The sequence below is a fragment of the Lonchura striata genome, chromosome 1A (genome assembly GCF_050655825.1).
Source record: "Lonchura striata isolate lonStrDom1 chromosome 1A, ASM5065582v1, whole genome shotgun sequence".
In the NCBI taxonomy this organism is placed as follows: Eukaryota; Metazoa; Chordata; class Aves; order Passeriformes; family Estrildidae; genus Lonchura; species Lonchura striata.
In genome coordinates this window covers 49985518-50011398 of record NC_140741.1, presented here as the reverse complement: position 1 = coordinate 50011398, position 25881 = coordinate 49985518, and the positions used below count along the sequence as shown (strand labels likewise).

The following is a 25881-nucleotide window of genomic DNA, read 5'->3' as shown; positions in this document are numbered from 1 at the left end:
AAGATTCTGACTGATCATCAGTGTACTTCAGTATAATGTGGCTGCCATGTTCTGCAAGATGTGTATATGTAATTGTAAATAGTAGAGAATCTTATAAATAATAAGGGAAAATAGTAAAATACATGAAAGAAACAAGTAGAGGCTTAATAAAATGTTAATGATAGTGGATATTTTAAATAATTACTTAATGATTGATAAAATTGTTATAAATAGATCATATTTTACCTTTGCATTGTCTTCAGTTATAATTTTTGATTATTAAACTGATTATTTTTTGTTTACCAATTTGACATCATATGAATAATATGGAATAGTAATCTGCACTAGAAAAACTTGGTGGCTTTAACTTCTCATGTCCTCCTCAGGATGACAGATGTTATCTGGCCAGGATACCCAGGGACACACTATTTAACAGGGACAGACCTCCTCCAGAAGGTGATTCAGACCATGACTGTAACTGAAGTATACTGTATTTTTCCTCAAATTTGCTTTTCTTTTGGGCAAATCCCTACTTCCATTTACTCTTGTTGTTAGACAACTGGTAACCCAATGTGTTTGCATTACAATACTCAAGCTTGCACAAAGAATGATTGCTCCTAGTAAGTAAAATGTTCGTTTGCCTTGGTTTTCTCACTGAGATCATTATATCTAATTTTATTGCTTTGCTGGTGAAAAGCATAACATGGGACCTTTCCCAAGGGTCCATAGGATATTTCTCTTTGTAAAGGAATTATTAGCCAGCAGGGAAAATCAGTTGTACATTGCTCAGTATCACTCAGTTCCTCAAATAAAGCCCCAAATTCTGAGCTACAGAAATGTTTCCGCTTATCTTTTAAATGAATATGTTTGAGCCTGTGTGTAAATAGTTTTTTTGATTTGTTGGGTTTTTTTCCCCTTTTAAGATATATTTCACTCAGCAGACACATTTCTCTCTCTTACATATGTCTCATGCTTTCACTCTTACTGGAAGCACTGAGGAGTGCAAAATTCAGGTCAAACTCTTGGAAGGAGGAAATTAATTCATAAATGTCACTATGTCTATGTAGGATATTGTGATTCAAGAAAATTTCAGCTCTAGAAAGTAAACATCTAACATAATTTCATCCTTCATTGAGAAGTCTGCATCATGATGAAACTGTGAGGAAGAATCACACACAGAGAAATTAACAGCATTATATTTAGTAAAAGAAAAGTTATAGAATGTGAAAATTTTTATATTACTGAAGGACTATTATATTCTGGGAGAGACCATTCCTTTTCTTACCAATTAGAAATTTCTTTTCTCTTGCTATTCTTATCATGCAATAAACCCCACCATGTGCTTCATAAGTCTGAAGTGTCAACTGGTTGCTCATAATGCCTTTTTCATGGCAATGGCATTACAGGTCTGACTGTAAAGATTTTATTAGATGCCATACTTGTTAGTCTCAGGTTTCTTAGGATTTTGGGTGGGTTGTGAGAGGTTTTTTTGGAGGGTGGTTAGTGGGGCTGGGTTTAGGGGGATTTTGATTTTGTTACTGTTGGGGCTTTTGTTTTTTGTTTTGTGTGTTTGGTTGTTTTTGTTTTTTTGTTTTTTTTCTGGAGAGGTCTGCTTGTTAACTTGGGCACAGATGTGGAACTTGAGCAGACGGTGACAGTTCAGATGGAAGTCCTGGTACTCTCTGATGGTACAGTTTGTGTAGTGTTTTGGCAGCTACTGCCACCCTATGGTTTTCCATAATGGATGAATGCTGCAGAACTTTAATGTGTTGCATTTCTCCAGAAACCTCTTACAGGTCAGAGAGAAGACAATGAATAGTCCTTTTCTCTTACTCTTTCTCTCTGAAAAGGGAACACCCTTTCAGAAAAATCCCATTTGCAAAGAAATTCAAGTATGGCATGAGAGGCCATAGGTGGCATTAGGATGGCAGAATCTTTTCCACAATATTCAGTTACAACTATGTAACTGAATATTAATTTTGGTTCAAAGGATTTTTGCAAACTGGTTATATCTGCTGTGGCAGGATAGATTTTACTTTTTTTTTTTTTTTTAGGATCTTCAAAATGTACATCTGGAGAAAGCTTCCAAAACCAATTTCTTAAAGTTGCTGCTGCTTTGGGAGCCTGTGTTTACATCATGAATGCCACATATAGACAGATCTCAGATCTGGGTTAAAGCAATCTGGTCTAAGTAGAGTGTCCTCAGAGCATTGCTTCCAGCAGAGCTTTGCCCTCCAGACGCCAGCAAGTGCGCAGCCGAAGGCTCTGATGCAGAAAGAGGACGTTTCAGATACCATTATTCCACTCATTGCCCTCCTTCAGGCCAGGGAATACCCTTTGCGTGGAGGAAGACTTTTTTCCTTTTGAGGAAGCGGCAAGAGGGATCACCTCTCATGTTGAAGATCTTCTCTTTGGGGCTGGAAGCTTCTTTCCCTTTGACTAACCCAGCTGAAGCCAGGTAGCAGTGTAGGCTGCAGAAAATAACTCAGCTGGCTTGCAGGCAGAGATGTGGGACTCTCATATGTTATAGTGCCCAGGCATTGGTTTCCCTCATATATTATTGGGGACTCTCAAGTTCCATCCCCTCTGACACACCTAAGCAGTGCACGAAGTTTGAAGTGATTTTCTTTATTTTCCTTAGCCGACATAGAAACTGGATGCCCTCTCCTTAAGCCGGATCCCCAAAGCCCGCTGCCGGCCGGCGCCAGAGCTGGCTCTGGGCTCCCCCGAGTCGGGGCACTCCTGCCGCCGCCGCGGTCCCCCGGCGCCCCGCTCATTCCCCGCCCCGCCCGCCGGCGCTCTGCGGGCGCTCTGTGACCCTCTCCTGGTGGATGAGCACCCACCTGTAGCTATGGCTGATTTTTCTGCATTTCTCCGAAAAGAGCTATTCTCAGCCCCGCTCCCTTCCCGCTTGTTTTACTTAAGCGAACCAAATGTCCGTGTATCAGCAGCGGAGGTGGTGTCTTTTCCGGAAAGATGCAGCTTTTGCTGTCGCCGCCGCCTCCCGGCGCTCCCCAGGCTCGTAGCGCGGGACCGGAGGGGTGTGTAGGGCTGGCTCGGCTGCCCCTGCCCCCGCCCCGGGGCGGAGCTGCGGCCCCGAATGAGGTACGATTTCACCTTTGGGTTCGTCTTCCTCGAGCGCCAGTGGAATTACGGCTGTCGCGGTCCCCGCTCATGGCTCTGCGCTCCGCCGGTGGTCCCCGCTCCCAGCCCCGACGTGGAACGGCCACATCCCCCCTGTAAGATGAGGGGAGCGGGATCTCCGCGCGGGCGGCGGGAGCCGCTGCTACGCCTGTCGGAGTTGGGCATGGAGGGAGGTGAAACAGCTACCTGAACGCGGAGAAACACCCGAACCGACAACAAGTAGTCTCGCCAGGCAGGGCGGCACGGAGAACGGCTAGTGCTGGAGCCCGCCCGGGAACAGAAGCCGCTGTCGCTCCTCCGGCACAGGTAGCGGCGGGGCTGGCGGGGGAGCGGGAGGCACCCGCGGCAGCGCTGATCCCACCTGCCCTTCCCCGAGATGCGCGCTCGCCTTCGTGATTTGTCTGAGAAAGTAGAGAGCCGAGCTCCACACAGATAGCTTTTCCTAGCGTATGCCTGCTGCCTGCGCTTATGGGGTGCTCTGTATTTCTTCCCAAAAAGCAACCCTTTCCTCCCTCCTACAGTGGGGGTAGGGAGGAAGAGAAAAATATCTAAGCTTTCTTTTTTCCCCGTCGTTAAGCTGTTAGGTTAATAAAAGATAGATACCCATTAAATAATTAACCGTACACTTTCTGTTCCATCAGCTCGGTTCACATAGCCCCGCGAGGGAGAAGGGGGTGGGGACCGTGGCGGATCCATACGCGGTCGAAGCAGCAGCAGTGCCATTTCGGTAGCTTGCTTCCAGGGAAAGCGGGAGACAGCCCGGAGCTGTGCCCGGAGCGGGCAGGCGGCACAGCCCTCCGCGGAGGAGCGTGCGGAGCTGGCCGGCGGTGGGTGGCGGGGCGGGCCGGGAGGGCTCTCCCCGGAGTGCGGGTCCGCGGGAGATCTTGGGAGGGGTCTGGGACAGGCCGTGACCGCAGGGAACGGTGCTCCTACGGTGGTGCTTGTGGGGCTTCTCCTCCATTTCTTCTGTTTACGTTTAAGGCAGAAGCTCGTTCTCCACGGACCTGCCGGCGACCGGCTGCCCCCCGCCCAGCGACCGGCGCGCCCCGCTCCCGATCCCCGCCGCCGCCTCCCGCGCTCTCCCCAGTCATGTCCCACCCGGAGCGATGGGGAAGCTCGAGGACAACGAGAGGGTGATCCTCAACGTGGGGGGCACGCGGCACGAGACCTACCGCAGCACCCTGAAGACCCTGCCGGGGACCCGCCTGGCTCTGCTCGCCTGCGAGTCCCAGAGCGAGTCCCCGGGCGGCGAGGAGCCGCCGCCGGCCCCCAACCCGCCGCCGCCTCCGGCGGGCGGCTGCCCGGAGCCCGGCAGCGGCTGCAGCCCCCGGGGCAGCGGCGGCGCCAGCGAGTTCTTCTTTGACCGGCACCCGGGGGTCTTCGCCTATGTACTCAACTACTACCGCACCGGCAAGCTGCACTGCCCCGCCGACGTCTGCGGGCCGCTCTTCGAGGAGGAGCTGGCCTTCTGGGGCATCGACGAGACCGACGTGGAGCCCTGCTGCTGGATGACCTACCGCCAGCACCGCGACGCCGAGGAGGCCCTCGACATCTTCGAGGCACCCGACCTGCTGACGGGCGAGCCGCCCCCCGACGGCGACGACGACGACTTGGCCGCCAAGAGACTGGGCATCGAGGACGTGGGGGCGGCTGCCGAGGGCAAGGGCGGGCGCTGGCGGCGGCTGCAGCCCCGTGTCTGGGCGCTCTTCGAGGACCCTTACTCCTCCCGTGCCGCCAGGGTAAGCGCCGCCGGCCGGCGCTCCCACCGGGCGCTGGGGAGGCCGGGGGGCTGCTGGGGTCCCCCGAGCGGGAGCCGGCATCACGGGGGAGCTCGCCCCGCTCGGGCTGTGCGTGCGGAAGTGATGCTTTGGTGGGCCACTGCAAGGGGGGCATTGGTCCACGTGGGGTGGTGATGCTTGCCCCCTGACATCTCCAGGCACGGTCAGGCAGCACGGGGGTCCCGCTCTGCCAGCATCCTTCCCATGGGAGTATAGGGGGTGAAGTGGGAGCTATGCCCCGAGAAGCCTGCAAGGGAGCCATAGTCCCCCCCTGCCCTGTGTGGGGTTGTGGAGGGGGTGACTCAAACTGGTGGACCTGTTTGTGTGTGGGTGTGAGCAGGAACAGCCCCAAGGCACCCTCATCCTCCCTGAGTGCCTGCATGAATGTGCGTTTGGGGCCGGGGCAGCTGGCCTGAGGTCTTGGGCTTGGGATCAGGTGGTGACAGTGACTCAGGAGAGCGACCTCAGTCCATTCTGAGCTTTGCTCTGTCTGCACTGGTACGGGATCCGGGTTCAACAAACTGAATGTGACAGGGGGTCACCCTGGCTCTTCCTCCATTGATTTCTCAGGGTGACCCTGGCTGGCTCAGTGACTGAGGGACTGGGTACAAAACAGTATGTGATGACACTGACTTTCTTATACTTAGATAGGGATTTTAGATTTTTATGCTCACTACTTTTTACTTTGATGACTTGGATTTTAGTTCTGTCTTTTCATTGCAGTTGTCAGTGATGATGCAGGTTTGCGTTCTAATACAGGGCTTTGGAGCAAACAAATGGTTGTAATTCCTTTGAGAGAAGTATGCAATGGTGTCTCTGATTTAACCAGAGCAGAAACCACCAGCAAATCCTCCCTGCAATCCATGACAAATGACTTGTAACAGGGAATACTTAATTATAAAATGTCAATAAGTATTTTGTAGTGTATATCAGGATTTCCACAAAGTATTTGGAGCTAAACCTCATTCTGCAGAAAGTGCGGTTACGGTGGGTGTAATCTCCTAATCAGTTCGCTTGTTCCGCTGGCGGTCTCACAGGTGTGCACATAAGTGTGTGGTTTAGTGACTTCTGGAATTGTACCCCATGGCATGATGCCGTTGCTACCCACTTACCCTATGTGCTTATTGAGGTAAGTTAAACAGAAAGTAAAAGTCCTCACACTTATTACTGTCACTTATTGAGTGCCAATGTTGTTAAGTTTTTGAATGTTGCCTACCAGTATGTTTTGCCTCAAAAGCTGGCTCTAGTTGATTCTTAAAATATGTTTTAAATAAAGAATGGGTTCTGAAGAAAAGCTACCAGAAGTGTCAATCTTTGCTCATCAGTGACATACCCTCATCTTGCATCTCAGCTGCTGGAATCCTAAAGAAAGTTTGGCTGTCAGTTCCTTGACAGACTGTAGTGTATGAGGTGACTGCCCTGCAGGTTTTCTTTCACCTACTGTCTTGCAGAAAGTTGCTGACAGTGTCAAAACTGCAGCTTTTATGACAGAGAATCTTCCTGGTCAACTTTGCTGGACAACTGAGGAGTATGGAATAAATGTTAAATGGAAGATACCAGGAGAAGTAGGAAGGTAGGCACGCTCTTATGCCCTGGAGTTGAAGTTGGGTTTTCAGTCCAGTCTTTGACAGAACCTGTAAGCACTTGCTTTCCAAATTTTCCATCTGTACTAGGTCATCCTAAACCATTAGTGGTTTGGGTGATGACATTTCAAGTTTGCAAAATGAATTCTGTAATAATTAACACTATAGTAGGAAATTGCAGCATGGAATTATTAATCTCTTAGGATATTTAACTTGTTATGACTTAACTTGTTTAAAGATTTTATTCTGATTTCAAACCCAGGCATCCAGAGTGAGGCAGTGTCAGAACCATATAAACCATGTCTACATCTGTATTTTCATTTTCTGAAGCTCTATACTTGATCTTTCAGGTAGGGAGACAATTTTGAGAATTTTTGGTGAGTTTTAAAGCATTAAAGTTAATTTGTATTTAAGGACTCGCATGCACTTAGTAAGCACTCTTGAACACAGTAATTTAAGGTGATGGTAACCTTAGTTTGGAACTAAGACATTATGTTTTTCCACACCTGAAACAAGAACCCTTATTTTCTCAGTATTCTGGCAAATACACTCTTTTTTTATGTCAGCAGAGATGATGACTAACTCTAAAAACATTTGAGTGAAATCCTGGGCTTACTGAAATAAAGACAAAACTCTGTGAATATCAGTCCTTGCCTCACAGTGTTAGTTACTGACTCATATACCACTTAGATTATGGTGGGGCTTCTTAGTGATAAACTTTCCTAAGAACTGTGATAATAATTTTCTTTTAGCTTTACTGATTTAGGTTCACTAGTGTCTTTTTGGGGAATTAAGATGCTGATAAAATGGGATATTTTCTGTTAATGAAATGGTACTTAATATTTGTGATTTTCTTTATTCGAAACTGTGATCTCTAAAAATAGAAATTTATAGAAATTCAAATATAAGTTGCCATGGTAACCTCTTTGGGGATAGTGCACGCACAAGATTATTCTAGCAAGACCATCTAGTGATGTTATATAAATAGTGGAACTAGTTTATTGACAAGAAGGTTTACTTTAGTTGAGATTCTAAAAAAATTCAACTTTTAGTGCATGCAATTTGATAGTCAGCGACATCTAATAAACATGGGGCTTGTTAATATGAAATACAATCCATGTATATATGATTGCTTTGAAACCTGAAACACTTTCCTTTGTTTCCCAAGTTCAGGAGTTAGGTCTGATTGTTATTTCTGGCTTCATATTACCATTTTGGATGTCATAGACCGTGAAATGAAATTAAAGAGTGCAGCTGTACTCCTTTCGCTCCACGCGTAATAGAACGATCATTCACAAAAGGCTGCTTGACACAATGCTGTAATGTAGATATGAAAATCTACTGGCATAAGGTGCTGTCATAGGAGGAGGAGTGCTGGGCGACTGAATGTTTGTGCGTTGGTTTAAACCTCTCTAAAACAGACACCAAATTCTTATCTGGCTAAAACCTGTGCACTGATTTGTTGGTTAATACCTGTGAGTGATTTTGGTGTCCAGTGGCTCTTAGGTGGTACTTGTTCGCTTTAGTAAAGTGCAAAGATACATTTAAGTAGTTTGGAAGAAAGCACAAGAGGCAATATTTAGTGCCGAGTTCAAAAAGTGTCTGCAGATGTTCAGAAAGAACTGGAATGCCAATGCTCATCTCAGATATCATATTTCAAAGTAATTACCTCTAAAGCCTTTTTACTTTTGAATAGTAGTTGAAAAATGTTGCTGTTTGAAGAAGTAATTAGTATTTGTCATTGATTTTCCCTAAAGATAATGGATTACCCTTGTACTGGGTGCAGGAATGCAAAAATGGCCCTGAAATTCACCAAGTCCATAGCTATATATCTTTAATGTTTTGGGAAGACTGTGTATCTCTTCATGGATAAGGGGCAGCACCTGCCACATGGGGTAGTTAAGCAGTGCGGCAGTCAGCATGGCCCAGGGCACTTGAGCTGGCACTGCTGTTTGCAGCAGCTGAAGGCAGCTATGGTTTTTATCTCTGGGAAAGATCATCATTACTTGGTTTACAAGGAAATATAAATCCTAACTAGCAAGTATTTGTCAAGTTTGCTGTAAGTAAATATTCACTGCAATGCAAATAAATCCACAAAAGCCTTGCAGTCTAGGCATCAAGATTCATCCTGCAAGCGTTCTTAAAAATACTCATGATGCTTCATAGTGACATGGGGAGCTGTATTTGAGCAGTGGGTGGTATTTTTGGAGGGAAATAAAGTTCCCCTCTACTGCTTTGTATGATGTTAACTTGTCAGAGATTCCGTTCAGTGACCCATTACATCTACGCCAGCTGTGGATATTTGGTGCGGTGAAGAATCAGCTGAAATGAGTGGGATGGGAGACAGGAAAAATATGATTTTATAGATTCCCTTGAGAGGCTAAAGATACAGAAATTATGTTGGAAAACATTCTTATCAAAGATAACTTATGTCTTTATTTGGTGGCTTGCTTATGTTTTCTCCAGGTACCTAGATACCTCTTTTGATACCTGTCAAGAAAGCCTTGATTTAGGAAGCCTGTCATATACTATGGTGAATGCCTGAAGTGAGTTATATTTTTAGGGCTTTGCCTGTTCTGATGCAAGACAGGTTTTAGTTTTGGTGGAAACAACGCTGCTGCAGCAGTCTGAAATACTGTGAATGTAGTGGTGGACATACATTAATCTCAGAATATATGTTTGTAGATTAATAGTGAGTAGCAAAGGTTAGCTTTCTTAACTGATAGGAAGCCCTTTAAATGGAAATCTTTGCTCTGTCTCTTATTCAATATGGAAAGCAGGTATACTTTAGATTTTACCATTCAATTATTATTTAGGAAGACATTGTCTGAAAATAGCACAAAGAAAATAGTTAAGGTTGATGCTTCAAAGAGGGTATTTTTTTTTTTTTGTAATCAAAGCACTGGATTTTTTTACAAGTGGGAAAATATTAAATTACATTAAATTAGTGAGAAACAGTTGTTCTGCTCGAAGCATTTATGCTATGGGAGCTCCCATTTATGCTATGGGAGCTGTCTTTTTTAAAGACAGATCAAGATGGTTCCTAATGACAAAAGTCATGATGCATTACTGTTACAGATATTCATACACTCTGTATCTTCATGTATATATGGGCTGCCTAAATCACATTGTAAGTAATTTTTATTAATTTGTCTCTGGCATGCTGGCTTTAAAAAGTCTTGATTGTAAATTCTAGCTTAATACATGATGTATAATCAACTAGCTTGATCTACCCTAAGTGTAGATGGTTTCTGACGGTACTGACATCAGTGAGGTAAAATCAGCAAGATTTCTGCCTTCCTAACTTCTGCCTCTTCCTCTACAGCTGTTCTGCCTGATGCTGCTAGTGTTTCCATGGAAACAAGCCAGCTCTTCACTTCCTCTTCCCATTGAAAACAGCCTTCTCACTGTCACTTATTCATCTGGGAAAATGATTTTGTCATGGTTCTGACATAAATGACACAGAGATGATCTGTCCTGTCATTTCAGAAATAGATGCTATTAGGCATGTGCATGTGCATACATCCAGATTGTCCTTCAGTGACTCTAAAATAATTTGGTTAATGGACTTAGGTTGAATTTGCTTTGGTGTAACTGAAAGTGGAAAACAGCTAATTAGACACAGCCCAATATAGTAACAGTGTGAGAACTATTTTAAATTGAGAAATCTGGCAGACAATGTTCTCTTTTTTATGTAGTTAATATAGAATGTAGTATTTGTCATGTTTGCTTACAGTGATAAAATTCTTAAATGGTTTACTTTGAGGATGATAATTTGTTCTCAAACTGATTAAGATGGTGGTGGGAGGAATATTGTATAGGTTTCAGTGCTACTGTCAGATGAGGAATCACATTATCATGGACATCATGTGATGCAGTCAGAATACAAAATAAGTGATGCAAGAAAACTGGTACCTTCAAGGTTCTTTTATTCTTAAGGTGTTTGGTACTTAGTCCAAAGCAAATATATCAATCAATACCTTGTGAAGAAATCAGCATTTTTGCTTGATTTGTTGAATTTGTGTTAAGTCATAATTAAAAAAGTTCAGAATTCAGATAAATTCCATATCCTTCAGTGTAGGGACTTTAATACACTATAAGGGAAGTTTGTGTAAAATTTGCCTATCCTTCTCTGCTTAGTGATCATTGGCAGAACACGATTGTTCTCTTCCTATGAAGGTGCCTTGCAACTGAGGTAGAAGAATAAGAGGAGAAGCTCCCTCTATAAAATTTTAATGTTTTAATAATCTTTTATAAAAGTGATGTGCAGTAGTTTTAAGATGGAAGAAACAATTTCTTCTTATGATCAAGTGCTGTTTCAGCACTGTTCATTTCTCCAGAGATGGTTCCTGCTTGTCCTGTGATTCAGATTCGTGGCTCATCTTAGGGAAGGAAAATTTCCTTCAGCCATTACTGGAAAGAAAGGGTTTATGCTCTCCATATTTAGCACCCAATGGAGGTAGTGTGTCCCCTTTTATTTCTCTTTACTAAACTTTTCTTTAGACCTCACTTCTGACAGCATGGTTTATAAAAAATTACTGATTCAGTGTAAAAATTGTGGGGATTTCTGCAGGGTTTTTTTTCTGTTTGTTTAATTGTGAGTAAATTAGACAAATAAAATATGGGTATAGTAATATTCAGAATATCAAGCTATCAGCTGTCAGTCTACTTAGTGTATTTCTTATGCAGTTCCTTTACATACTCTTGTTCTTTCACAAGCACACATTTTCCTAGTATAAATCAATAATTGCATAGGAATAACAATTTTATTTTACAGAAATGCTAAGTAAGGCTATTCAGTTATTTTATATGGAGAGGAAATACGGGAACTACGTCCCGTAGTGCTCTTACTTCCAAAGAGCCTTCTCCCTGACACAAGGGCTGAAACATGGGACTACTTCACACATCAGAAATAATTTATTGAACGAAATATTCACCTGGGGTAATGTGCAAGGACATAGTAATATAAATATAGCTTGGTGATATTTATCAACATGATAAAAGAGATTCAAGTTGTAGTGATGACTTGGTACATTTTTTTCGCTATAGTAGTATACACATGTATATATTGATATAACTAAATGGTAGTTTTGTCAGATACTATAGAAATAGCCATAGAGAATGAACATGAATCACACGTTTTTGGGGCTTTTTGTTTTGTTCTTCTAATTTGTTTAATTAACATCTTTGTTGGTATTTTACGATGACTAAAGCAGTTTTGAAAGAAAAGCTCCACTTCCATCTGTTAATCGGAAGTGTTAAAAATAGAATGCCATCTAATCACATGAAATACAATGACTTGTGATTTGTGATTTGCTTTACAGATTTCCTGGCTGAAGTGGCGGCTTGAAGCTTAAAAATCAAATAATCTAATTATGTATTATAGTAGTGTGTTGTTATTCTCCCTGGTGCTTTTAAGTGGAAACTTCTGAGGTGTTGCTGTGGTTTTGGTCTTTTTACCAGCAGGTTCATTATTTCAATAGTGTGACAATTCAGTTCTTTCTTGCTACAGACAGCCTTTTGTAGTTTCTTAGTGTTTCTAGGTGAAACTTAGGTATTGGGTCTTTGATATACTCCAGCAAAAGGCTTCAAACAGAGAACAGTCTCTTAGCCCAATGCAGAATAGTGTGGTATAGTTCATTAATATGCATGAAATATGACAGAATATGATCGAAGCTTGTTTCTGAAACAAGTATAATTTTAAATAAGCATAGTTTAAAGTGTTTGCATTTTCATTAGTGTATAGCATAGAGAATTGCATTTTTCCACTTTGCCTAGTCTTTATAAAAGGCTAAGTATCCCTTGAAGATTGGCATTTGGCTTGGATAATTTTTAGAGTACTAAAGATATAGCAGATATATAGCAGTAAACTTCTTTTTAACTGTTTAAATCTTACCCTAGGAGAAATAATTCTTCTTTGGCAATGACTTTTACCTCAGTAAAATGCTTGCTTTGATAAAAGCACAAGGCTATTCCAATAATAAGGATCTGATAGCACCTGGGATTTTAGAGCAACAGAAATCAAATGCTGAAACTCAGTTAATGGCAGAGAAAATTGCATTGGAGAAGATGAAATGTAGTGGAATTGAAAAGGGGGCTGCAGAACACTACTGTGAAGTGCTGGGTACATGTTGTTGCCATAATGCAAAGCACAGGCTGAGTCCCTGACAATTTTGAAAGGGGACTGTGTTGGTGCCTGCTGCAGCCCCAAGCAAGAGTTTAACCATCCCAAAAAGCACCCTGCTGCTTGTGGGCACTCTTAAGGGGTGGGGGGAATAACAATATCTTCTAGTCACATTCCTATTGGCCTAAGTAATTTCTCAGATCGTGGTCATTCATAAAATATATTAGGCTTTTGTGTACTCTGAACTATAAAATTTGGCATAATCAAATATGTAGTAATTAATATTTTATATAAAGCCTGTGCAGTAAAAAAAATTAATATTTTTATTAATATAGATATTAAAATTATTACAGGAAAGTGTAAAAATATTTTTGAAGTATACACAATATCTGGGTATAAATTTTATTTAGTTCTTAGACAATATCAAATGAGATGTCCTCAATAGTCCTTATTTTTACATAGGTATTTAAAAATTCTCTGAACTTTTCAAGTGAGAAATAGTCTTTATTGGCAGTTGGTAATCCCACTAATATGAATGGCAATTATGTTTAATAATTTCTGGCGTATCTTCATTTTCACAGGATAATTAAAAGCTGAAAGAGATATTTTTGATATTTTTATTAGTATCATCAAAAGTGTTACACATGTTGTTTTTGTGACAAGAATTTTTCAGTATTCTAAGTTTAATCCAGATATGGTTTGGAGAAGAACCTTACTTGTCTTCCTGGTTTTTGATCTCATTTGGGAAATAAAATTTCTTGCATTTGCAGTTCTAGATCTTTCATTTGAATTTGAGGCTGTAATTGATGCATAAGCACATTTGAATTTCACCTTGAACATTCTTCCCTTGGTCTGCAAAATTATTTTTAAAAATAGTAAATAACAAATTTGGGATGGAATTATGTCTTTCTACAGCTTCCTGAGAAGGGAAAGTGGAGAGGGAGGTGCTGATCTCCTGGTATCCAGTAACAGGATGTGGAAATGGTTTAAAGGCTGTGTCAGAAGTTTAGGCTGGACACTAGGAACCTTTTCTTTACTGAGAGGGTGGTCACACACTGGAAGAAACTTCCTAGAGAAGTGGCCAATGTCCCACCCAAGCCTGTCAGTGTTTAAGAGGAATTTGGGCAACGCCCTTAAAACCACGCTTTACCTGTGGATTTGGCTGTGAAATGGTCAATCAAGCAGTTGGACCATTGGATTGTTGTAGGACCGTTTCAACTGAAAGAATCTATCCTATTTTAAAGAAGTAAGTTCTGGTTTTCCAACCTTACCTTCTTTCTCTTACAATGGAAAATCAAGTCCTTTTATTTAGTAATGATGGTGTTTCATATTTTCATGGTTTAAAAACAAAAATGTGTATAATAAAAGACATATAATAAATAATATCATTTTTTAGGATAAAAATCAAACAGGGTGGGATTTCAGTGTAGGTATTGAGCATCAGCTTTGCTGTATAACTCGTTATCTGGTAAATACGTCACATTAAATTGATTTAAACACTTTAGGCACCTTAATCCTTTGGCCAGTGAATTTTATTGCTGGCTATATTAGAGACTGTTTGCATATAGTTTCAAATTTGAAAATTGAGACTCTTGACATCAAGACAGAGTTATTTTCCTGATTGCCTAGGTGATATACCTGTGCAGTTTGGAAAGAAATGGCTGTGGTCATCATTTGTCTCCAAAACAGGCATGTGAAACTAATAGTGCAGTGGCCTGTGAATGGTCAACAAAACTGGTTTGATGCATTGCAGCTACAAGGTCTCCTTGGTTAGTCATTGCATTTTTTAAGTTGGCGTTTGGATAGCAGAAAAAAATGAAATCGGGAAATTAAACATGAAAATAGATACTTAATAACAGGGAAGATTATGTCTTGTGGAAAAAAACCCGAGCCATTATGGACTCAAGTAAATAACATGTTTTCATTGTCATGATTTGTCAAATATAGCCAGCCAAACCTTAAAACTGGCAAAGATATTACAGGCTGCATGTGTGTTTCTTTTGACTATGCTCACTGTTTTAAGGATGGAAGATGCTGGGGTTTTATGAGCTGCAGGTTTATCTAGTTAAACTTCTTGCTTCAATTGTCATTTCCTTAATCTTTTAGTGAGATGGGAGTTTTGATCTTTCCATCTTTTCAAAATTACTTCCCTAATGACTAGATGATGACATTTTTGAAACGGCTATGGTAAGTAGGTACAGTCTGCACCTCCATCCAGGAGCTGTGACAGCAGTAAGTGTCCCTCGGAACTATTCATTGAAGGCTCCCAAAATTGGTTCTTACGTGCTTCTTCACTTTTCATCTGCATTGTGTTGCATTCAGCATCTTGCAACGTCACAGAGCCAATGACTAGCTGGTCTAGCACTTCTGAATCAATGCTCTTTCCAATGCTTTTTTATTAAAATTTACCATTTTAATATGGTTTGAAGTGCAATGATAGCTGTAGATACCTATCTACTGCAAATACTACTTTAGTAGCTGTGTTAGCAGTTTTTCTTTGAAAGTGTGATAGCTTGCCTCATTTACTGAAATGAAAACTCTGCATGATTTCAATGACTTTGTATTCTCAACAATTGAAAGACATTTAAATTTAGTATTTGGTAGCAGAAATGTACCCATTAGTCTCTAGAGAAGTGAAGATGTAGTTTTTGTTGGGTTTGTATTTGATTAGAGCAACCTCTCTTGCAATGCAGTCCTGACAGATTTGTGAGATGAAGGCATTACGCTTTGAAAAGATACCTGCTTTCTTCAAGTATGAAGAGCTAATTTTCTAAAATGTGAAGAAATATTAAAATCCTATTCTGTACTGCTGCTGTTTGTATCCTGCTTGCAAATAAAGATCAGGAGGTGTCTGTTAGTAATTACAATGAACAAACTTTGCTTTGTTTGTTTACTGGCGAAGCAATTTTAAAATAACAAGGTAATTGTTACAGTTTCCTAATCACAGGGTAAGTAATATGTTTCCTCCAGAAACCCAAGCCTTGCCTGTAGTTGGGAAAGTCTTAAAAAAAATGGAGGCTAAAGGAAAGTGTATGGCCTAAATTTTTCATTGCAATTCTACTGTTCAGGCAAATAGTGTGACAGCTGTGTGCACTGAAGAAATGTGAAAATGGGGTGAAATGTGAGTGTGAGACAGGAGGTAGAATGTTTGGGATCCTAGTGCTTCCAGACTTCAGGTGTTCTTATCCATATATATACAAATGTTGGTGCAAATATTTTGTGTGTGTGTATAGATGGACGTACATGCACAGACGCACACATACAATTATAAACAAACTAATACATAGATGTTTCTAACCTGTAATTATGGTAGTCAGTAAGATTTTCTTTTCTTTTTTTTTTTTTTTTGATTTCCCAATTTGTCCTTGAATATTTTAATGAAGAAGGCTGCATCTTCTATTTCATTATTAATTTAATGTTCTTGCTTTTACATGTTTAATTTGGTTCCTGGCTGTAAGTTGGAATAGTTTTGTGGACTGCATGAGTGTCTTGCTTTTTTAGGCTATGATGGATCAATCTTACTAGATATGCATCTATATTACAATGTTGGCATACAGTAATTAATCATGTTCGATAACAGGAGTAGTGTTCCATTCGTTATAAATTTTATGTCACTGAATGTGGGAGAAACCTTAAGGAGTTGCATAACTTGAGACATCTTATTTTCTGTGAACTGCTATCTCATCGGTGACTCTCAGGGCTGAATAAAGTTATTCTTGTTTGTCAAAACATACATTCTTTATGGCATTTTATAAGACATTTTAAGAAAGCCATGTCTCCCAGGGATACAGTTCTCCCTCCTTCAGCTTTAGTAAGGGGATACATTAAATAAAATGAGATTTGGGAATCATTTATATCGGGTCATGTTGATAGCACACACAGTGATTTTTCATCTTTGAAGTATTACAGCCTGTTTTATTATTAATCTGACTATTTTTCATTTACTTCTTTTTTTTTTGAAAGTAATAGAGGATCAGTTCAAGTTAAGTTCATACATCTCTGGTTCTTAGGAGGATTATTAACTAATGAGAAGCATAAAACTATGAAACCAACATTTAAGCAGAAGATGCAGAATATCATAATACAGTGAGAGCTAGGAATGGTGTAGGGATTATGTGACAATGAACTCATTTGGTCAGCCTTGGAGGGACATTGAGATTGAAGAGGGATCAGGAACTAAAGTTCTAACGGGGAGTTCTGGAAACTAGGTTTATGTCTTCTATGTTTCACCTTTGACTGGAAACTGAAAATATACAAGTGCTCTTTTACCTTACAAAATAAAAATAAATACATTAAAAACCAATTAGTGTTCAAATAACAAGGGTTTCTAAAAAAGAAGGAATTGAATTTTTATTTGTGACTGTAAAATATAGTGCAAGTGAGAGCTAAGGTAATTTTTAAAGAAGGTTGGGGATTGTTTGCTAGTTTCTGTGCCTGAAAATGTAAACATATATAATCATTTAACAGTCCCTTTTTTCTTTCTTTTTTTCTGTTGTTGGGTTTTTTTTTTCATTCAGTGGCTCTATGGTAGAAGTAAAGTGTGACTGTAGTAATTTGAATGTATGCAGTAATGAGTATGGGAGGAAATCATCAATGTGTTGATAATGGTGTTTACAGAGCAGAGTTGGAAGAGTGTATTCAGAGAAGAAGGCTTATATCCTACACCTGAAGAACACAATAAAAAAAACCCATTTTGGCTTCAGTAAGAAAGCAGTGACAATTTTGAGGCAAAGTCTACATGGCAAAAACCTCTTCAATCATGTTAGTAATAGTTGCTTTGTTGGATGTAAACAGAAGGAGATTGAATTAAAATCATAGAACAGTAGAAAAGATCTTTAAAATCATGAGTTAAGGAGAAGGTTGGCACATAATGGTCTACTATAATTTTTCTTCCACAATTTTATTAAGTAAAAAAATACTTCTCACTGTTCACTGATACTGTTCACTGAATTTCTGCAAAGACCTTAGGTATTCGACCCATGCAGTTAAATTCTAGCACAATAGAATGTCAAGTCTCAAAGTGAAAAATGTTGTTCAGTCTTTACAGTTGGCTCTGCTGTCAATTTGATTTGCAGTATATTAGAATGATAAATATGTTGAAGGAGCTCATGTTGATTGTTGATTGTGTTCTTTAGCTGTTTTCTAGGGGATGCTTTCATCAGGCTTTTAAAAAAAAAGAGGGTAAGAGTCCAAGGCACGGTCAGTGTCATCAATACTTATGGTAGCACCTAATTTTGTATTTCAGGAGCATTTGCATTAGTTACTAAAAGCTATTCTTGGCTGCATTTTAATAGGTTAATAGTTTGTACTTAATTATGTAGATCAGTATTGGCTAAGCTTACAGCAGTGTTGTAATTAAGTTACTGTAAATTTTGGTATGAGAGTTTTTCAACAGAAGTTAATCCTTAATTCTGAAATGATCCCCATCTTTGTGTGCTGCTTTTCATGTACAAGAGCTGTAGCTGTAAGTTCTCTCTGTAGAGATGGATGAATTTATATGGTGAATGCATTTTCATGAGCAAGATGTGTAACATGTTGTTTAACAGTTTATTATGAAACAATACCAAACATTTTGCTTACTGATCAGACGTGAATTGTTATCTAATGTGAAATCTATGAAGAGGAAGAGCATTGCCATCAAAACTGAAATGTTGTTTTGAAGATTCCTGGGGGCACTGATATTTTGATTTTTTTTTTCTCTTTTTCCTCACAAGGGGAAGTTATACTGAGTTATATATCAGGAAATACATTTTAAGGAAGCTATACTGAATTACTACAGGAAATTCATTAATAGATTTACTGTGGTGTTTTCTGTTGGGGAGTAACAAAACAAAACAGAACTAATATTTAGTTGTATCTGGCCAAGATTTGAGGATGTGCTTAAAGCATGTGACAGTATTAGCTGAATGAATTCCAGAAGATGGCAGTTGGAAAGCCTTGAGTCTGCTGTGATTGTGGACAGGCAAGTGATTTCTTCATTCAGTTAATTGCTTTGGAACAAACAAGATGCAGGATAAACAAGTGAGTCCAGTTTCTTTTTCTACCTGAAATGGTGGCTACCTATACTTTTGTCAGAGAATGACTGTATTGTAGGGATTTCTTCTGAGGCTTTTGAGGTTTGAAAACTCTTTTCTAGTGTATTGTTAATAGCTGTGTAATACAGGGCTGGATTTCAGCACTGATGCCTATTACAGAGTAAAACTTAAACCAACATACAATGTTTTACTTAGAATTCAGTGCATATTTCCAGCCAGTAAACCAACTGTAAAGTATTTGTCAAGAGAAAATTTATAGCACTATAACTTCATGTCTGTCTAACCCACTTTCTCTTTTGTTCATGTACTGTGCTGATGATGTGTGTTCTGAATTTGGCAAAGCTGGTTCTGAACGAGGAGTTTAAGGAAAGATCTGGTTTCATGTTCACTGCGTATCTTAAAAAACCCCACACCTTCCATTATAGGACTTTAACATGAAAAAATAGTTCTGTGTATATCTAGTTGTTGCAAATTGCTGGCCCGAGTGACTAATTTGACCCTGAAAAAGCTACAAGCTGGTAGCCATGATAATGATTTGCAGTGCATTTTAAACTGCTTTTGGCACTAGTTGTTAAGAAGGCTCTCCTTCGCTCCTGTGATATTTATTAGAGTGAAAACCCTAATAAATGGATGGGTGTTCAAGACTTACCTAGATAAATACTCACCTCCTTTTTGCGAAGATTGGAGTTCATAGTACTGTTCTGTTGAGTCAAGGTTGCTTGTACTTAAAAGAAGTACACTGCTTCCTGCATTAGTCTGGCAATCTCTGAGTCAGGAAAGGATTTCCTAGAATGTGCAGGGAATACTGAACAAAGTGAGCATTGTCAGACTGGTAAGTTAAGCACGCTAGAGGATGGAAGTGTGCCTATAAATAGGAAACCAATCTGCAAAAATACATAAAGATCTTGAGAAGAGAGGCTCTTAGAGGAGAAATCTAATTGGGGGATACTGAAGAAAAGTGATACATTTGAAATGGCAGTTAAATAAAAAGAAAGGTCAAGAGAGAGAAAAGAAAAGGCCTGTTGGGGAGGGGTGTTTTGTTTGAACACTATAAATTAAGTAAGGCTCCAAAAATTAGGAACTGGTGCTGCCCTGAAATGTAGGTTGTGTTGGTTATAGTTGCTTCTGGATTTGTTTTTTTCTGCTGCCTAGGGAGGACATAGTAAACATTAACAGTTTTGTAGGGTGAATATTTGCTTTTATCACAGTCCTTGGGAATTCTTCAGTTGATTAAAGTATTGGCAAGGGAAGAGAAGGGAGAAGGGCAGGGAGAAGCCTCAGTGTCCATTTGTACAAAGCTACAGTCTTAGGTTTAATTAAACAGTTGGGTTTTTTTTGTTTGTTTTTTTTTTTTACTTTGAAAAGTAATATATTAAATCTTTGTGTTTACCACGTATCTCTGAAGATTTATCTGAAGAACAGTACTATGAACTCAAATCTGCATGAAACTTCTGTGTACCTCTGTAAGCTTTAGAATGGGATCTTTCACATACACTTGCTTTTTCCTTAGTTGAGAGTCCCTAGCTCAAAATCCTGCTTAATAACTCTCTACTAAACATGGTGCCTGTTGTGCAGTATCTGTTGCTTTTTAGATAAGAGATTTTGAAGTGAAATATATAGCATGTGTCATTGAGGTGTAACTGTTAGATAAACTGAGTTAAGTGTGTATGTAGCAATATTGTGTGTACCTGTATGTAGCAATATCATTATTTAAATTGTGAATTTCAAGAAAACTGAACAGAACTGTTTTTTATTTCAGTTCACAGGAAAGTAAAATAGGTCATGTAGGAAGAAGAGAGGCTAATAAGATAAATGTTTATTATTTGAAATTTAGGAAAACCACTAAGTAGCACAGCGTTTTATTTTTAATTTCAACTCATTAGTTTTTACAAAATGGCCTTGAATAAAATTATCCTAAAGGGACTCTCTTATACATTGTGAGCTGATAAATGAAGGCTTTTTTCCTGTCTCACAACCTATTTTAGGGCTGTTGTTGAAAGAACATTGAATGATGATTCCACTTTTTGTGGCAGTAATCCACAGCAGAAGCAGTCCACTCTGAAATTCCCTTTGAAAAGAAAGTAAGACTCCTACAGCCAAGCAAAGGACTTCCAGTTCTAGATCACTTACAAGCACAACTTCTTTACACAGGATCAGAATTAGAGAGGCATGCCAAGTGAATGATGAAGCAAACTGCCTCTTCTATGCTTCTGTGAATAGAAAAAGACATTAAAAATCATAAACACTCTATATTAAAAAAAAAAATTCTTATTGCCGTATTTGAAGTTTACAGCAAAAAACAAAACACCAAAACAAACAAATAAGCCCCCCAAAATCCCAACCTCTACTTCAAGGATGCATTTTTATTATTTTTATTACTAGGTTTAGGAGACTTATGTATCCATTCAATTAAGATGAAGAGCCAGGTAGAGGAAGAACGGTAAAAATCAAAAACAAAACGTGGAGATTTGTAATACCCCTTTATCTGAATTATAAGTGATATCAATTAAAGTGTCAGAAAATCTTGACAATCTGCTTTGTCTGTGTTCATAATCAGACTACTTCATGAAAAGTTGAATTATTTTGGAACAAACAGGAAGAAATGGAACAGCCAGCCATATAAAAACTAGTATGTGTGAATGATGATTTTATGACACCATTCATCAGAGATTCACTTCAGAATGCCTTTGATAATTGTGTGGAAAGGAAAACTCTGCCTAGATATGCAGAGTCAGAGACAGTTCTACTTCTTCATTAAATTTAGATTTTTCTTAACTTTTTTTACTTTTTTTTTTTTAATTAAAGCATATGAATAATCATATCCTTATTTCATGAATTTGTTACATTTTGGAACAAACTAATTTTCTTCAGGCTATTTTCTACTTTTTCTAATTCACTTATTTTTCTGCTAGGTTTTTTCCCTTTTTTTTTTCCTCCTTAGTATTTGAGGACTCTATAAATTGAGGTAACACTTTGCTCCTTTGTAGAAGGACTCATCAGCAAGGCTTCTTCCTGTAAGTGTGGGTTTTATATCTGTAGAGCTAGTGGTGTATCTCATGAGTTCAAATATCTGATCCTGTAATACTGAATAAATGGGCAAAGTCCATACCCCCTTCTTCTTCCATTTTATTGAGTATTGTTAAAAAAGCCCATAAATCTCTATAGATAGTCTCACTGTCAAGTATAATGAACAATATTATTTTCTTTTCAAACACAGTTAGACTTAACAATCTTAAAACTGCAGAGAAATCTGCATCTAGTTTTTCATCCTATCTACAGATGAGTTACAAAATCCTCTACACAAAGTCTGCCTGGAAAGCTCTCAAGTGTTGTGGTATATAATTTCTCAGTTGTGTGGTCTGGAGGTGTAATTCAGTGCATCTAATATTAGGAATCTAAGTTCCCTATATTTTTAATAATTTGAGGTACAGGCCTAGATGATTGAAAATAGCTGAGAAAGATGCATTCATTTGGACACATTAAGCTCTCTTGTGAGTGTTTTAAATATAATCCTGCTATATGTGTGACTAAAATGGGCAATTGTGCTCTCTACTTCATTGGACTGCATTTGTTTTCCCATAAGCTCTACTAGTGTGAACTAAGCAATGTGCAAAGTGAAAATTGTATTTGTGGCCTAAATGTAGAATTGGCACTGATCTAACTAAATTGTTAGCTAAAGCCGATGTGCCTAAATCCATGTAGCAAGATTCCACGACCATGGTCAACCAATTAAAGAGTGCCCAGTATTCAGCATAGTTTGGCTTCCAAACCCATTTTCCCACACTTAACAGAATGTACTAGAGGCTGTCTCTGATGTAAATTAGTTACTTTGCAAATCTGTTTAGCTAAACTGAAGAAATTTCTCTGTGATTTCTGTAAAGGTTGCTTGTGATACTAAGGTCTTCTGACCCTCGTAAGATATTCTAGGAAACCACTGTTGCATGCCTTGAACTATCAGCTCTGGTTCTGACTGCCTGAGATGTCTGAAATACAGACATGTAACCAGAAATGGTCTTCTTGAAGTTAAAATATTTGAGTGAAATCAGGTTGAACTGATTCTTAGCTACTTCTGAGATACTCATTGCTTGTGTTTAGCACTTCTATTTTTCTAGTCCTTTCTGTAGCCTCTTCCAGCTGTAGATTCCATATACGTGCAGACTGTTGTTGCCATATGTCTGCACATATTTGGCTTATGTGTGTTTTGGATTGCACAGCATGAACCCTGGTAGGGAGAGTAATGAATTCATAATGCAATTCACTGTCAAGTTTGTGACCTCATCAAAGTCTAGCATATTTTAGAGAGCTTGGATGTTCTTTTTTCATCAAGTCAGTAAAATAATCTTCTTTCCATTCTACCCTATCTTCTTAATGTTAACGTGGAGAAACTGTGACAGCTGCCAGCATAATTTATTGCAATTTATAATATCACATAACCACCAATTGACTCTTCACATTCTTGCTGAATTCCCTCCTTGTTTGCCTTGCCCCCCAAATGCACAACAGAGCCATTGAATTATCTTGGGATGTGCTTTGGCTGCATGAACCATGTTGCAGCAGACCTCTAAATCTACTACTTGAATATTGGTGATTTCCATTCCCCTCAGCACAACCCACCTTCAGCATTTCCAAGCCAGGGAGCAGAGTCTGGGATGGCTGCATCACATGGAAGGATTTACATGAGGCTGGGATTTGTTCAGAATCAGCAGAGAAATTTTTGTAGTAAATATCAGGCTTGTGTTTTTGTGATGGATTTCACCCAGAAGGATCACAGTCTGCTTCCCTCTGCTGTGTGGGGCAGTGAGAGCAGTACTGGGAGGGCTGCCATGGACAGCTGCCAGGGTAGACCTGTGGAAGTCCATGCAGGTGCAGCCTTGCTTCTGTCTTTTGGGCCTTTTTTGGTGGCAGAGTAAGAAACAGACCAAAACACCAGCAACCATAGAAGTTGTTTTTATACATGAAAATATGGTAATCATAGTCAAAATGGAAAACTGCATGTTGTTTTGATTCTAAAAGGTATGTAAATAGTCTCTGTTCAAAAGGAAAATAAAGCAGGGGCTCAGCAGGAAGCCTGAGAGGAGGCTGCAGTGGGCACACACCTGCTCAGCAGTGCTGGAGTGATGTTCAAGTGGAAGGCACAATGCAGCATCATGGTAGCTTACTTTAGTTTCTTTTTACTTTATGAAGTTGGAATAATTCCTAAATTCTAGTTCTGCTGTTTAAATTTTGACACAAGGAACTATTGGGTAACTTTTTGATACAATAAACTATATTTTTACCTATTGCCCTCTTCTTCATTAACTGTTTCCTTTGCACTGCTGTGTATCCTTGTTCATTATGAGGAAATGTATATGGCCCACTGTATTGAGTAGGTAGCAGGTTATACAATTGCAGCTTTTATATAATTTCCTCTGTCTGTTTCCCTGGGGAACAGCAACACCAAGATCTTCAGAAGATCTTTTTCTTGTTGTAGGTGATGGACACATACTTTCTTGTGGATCTTGTGTATACTCACAATATATAACCTTGAAATGTAGAAATTGCAATAAAAGGCACCTATTAAAATTTTACAGTTATCATCCTGAATTAGGAAATGCTAAAATTCTGTGTTTAGCAGTAACACCATCCTATGTACACATTTAAGACACAAGATTGTAGTGCTGGGTGATACTATTCACTTAGACTGTGATGACTGTTGCTGCCTCTACAGTTTGTTCACCAAATTCCATTGCATGATAAAGACATATTGGTAGGTAGTTACTAGTTTTTCATGTCCTTATATTTCCTTGAAAACTTTGCAATGGATTCAGTATCTGGTGTGAAAAGCAAGGATCCTAGTGTGGACTGGGACTTGCTTTCATTTGGGAATACTGTGTATTATTTTGTGCTAAAAGGGTTTCACTTACATTAGATTATATCTATTGTACCCCTGTGGGAAATGAAAATATTCTTGTAAGTTTCAAAGTCATTGAGTAGATGAAAGGACCAGATTCAGTGATTTAATGAAGAATAACAAGATGGTGCTGTAGAGATGGCCTTGGTTTTCTTGTTACACATATTAAGCTGCCTTCTCAACACTGCTGTGGGCATCAGAATGATTTGTATCCATCCAAGCTGACTTTTTATTGAGGTTTACTAATGTGCGCACTGGTCTGTATGGAGAGTTTGCTGCGTAGTTTTCAGCAGTGTCAGAGTAGAATACAAATGCAGACTTTCTGTCAAAGACCAACAATTGCCCTCCAAATACTGCCAGAATAAATAAAAAACTATCATGGAAAAACTGCTTCTGAAGAACAGCTCCCTATTGCAGCTTTGGATTTCCAGAAGCTGCAATAGGGAGGGAAGCCAACACTTATTTTCTTAACTGCAGTTAATGACTTCACCCATTTCAGAGAAGACTTGTCTCCTAGTTTGCTAGAAATAGATTGCTTGTCTACATGTCATTGTAAATGTCATAAATATGAAAAAAAATCCTTTATTTAAATTTCAAAGCAATAGTTCTTGCCAGTGGGACCCTAACCTGTTCATGCAATGTGTAGCTGCTCAGCATCCCTTCAACATCTTCTGTTTCCGATTTGTATTATAGTTTCTAGGAAATGAGATTAGTTGTGAGGACCAGGTTTGCTGCATTAGTGGATGGTGGATGCTTATGTGATACATTAACCTCATACTGATACATTTCTTTAATTAAGTTTGTTCCCAAGGAAAGTAAGAATTATTAAATTTTTAAATGTTTATGCTTACTGTAAGATCTGACTTAGAGAAATTTGTGTTTCATAATTTTGACCTGAGGACATACAAACTTCCAAGGTTTGACTGTTGCAGAGCTTATGTTTAATTGTGGGACCAAAGTAATATTTTGTTTAGTCAGGAGTCAGGCAAGGTAAACATTAATGTCAAGAGGCATGAGCTATCTCATTTGCTTCAGTGGATGCTGATGCCCTGATTTGACCTAATAAGCATCAACAGGATTAACCCTTAAAATGATTAACACATTAAATGAAAAAAATCTTATTTTTCTGGTTATGTAATCTTATAAAAAATGTATGTCCATTAACTTCAAAAGATTGTAACTTAAGGGACTAAGATTAAAACTAAATCTTCAGATAGAGAGATATAATAAAAAATATTGCTTTCATTAATTAAATTGTGACATTCTAGTATTATGAAGACAACACTATAAAATCTATGTGACTTTTGTGTTGTGGTTTACAAGGTTTTGTTGTTTTTATGTAAAATAA

The 25881-nt window shown here is 39.3% G+C and overlaps 1 protein-coding gene across 10 annotated transcripts in view; it reads left to right on the top strand.

The window, feature by feature from the left end:
* The first annotated feature begins 2787 nt into the window (after nucleotides 1-2787).
* KCNC2 (potassium voltage-gated channel subfamily C member 2) overlaps nucleotides 2788-25881 on the top strand; it is a 100177-nt gene continuing 77083 nt past the window's right edge. For 5 of the 10 annotated variants that reach the window (XM_085569085.1, XM_021528157.4, XM_021528160.4 and 2 more), the window contains exons 1-2: nucleotides 2790-3429; nucleotides 4105-4862. In XM_085569085.1, the coding sequence (XP_085425211.1) occupies nucleotides 4230-4862 (633 nt within the window). In that variant the 5' untranslated portion in view covers nucleotides 2790-3429; nucleotides 4105-4229. Of the gene's footprint in view, nucleotides 3430-3927; nucleotides 3951-4104; nucleotides 4863-25881 lie in introns of those variants that run through there. The other 5 variants (XM_021528162.4, XM_021528165.4, XM_021528156.4 and 2 more) reach the window with 4 other exon arrangements.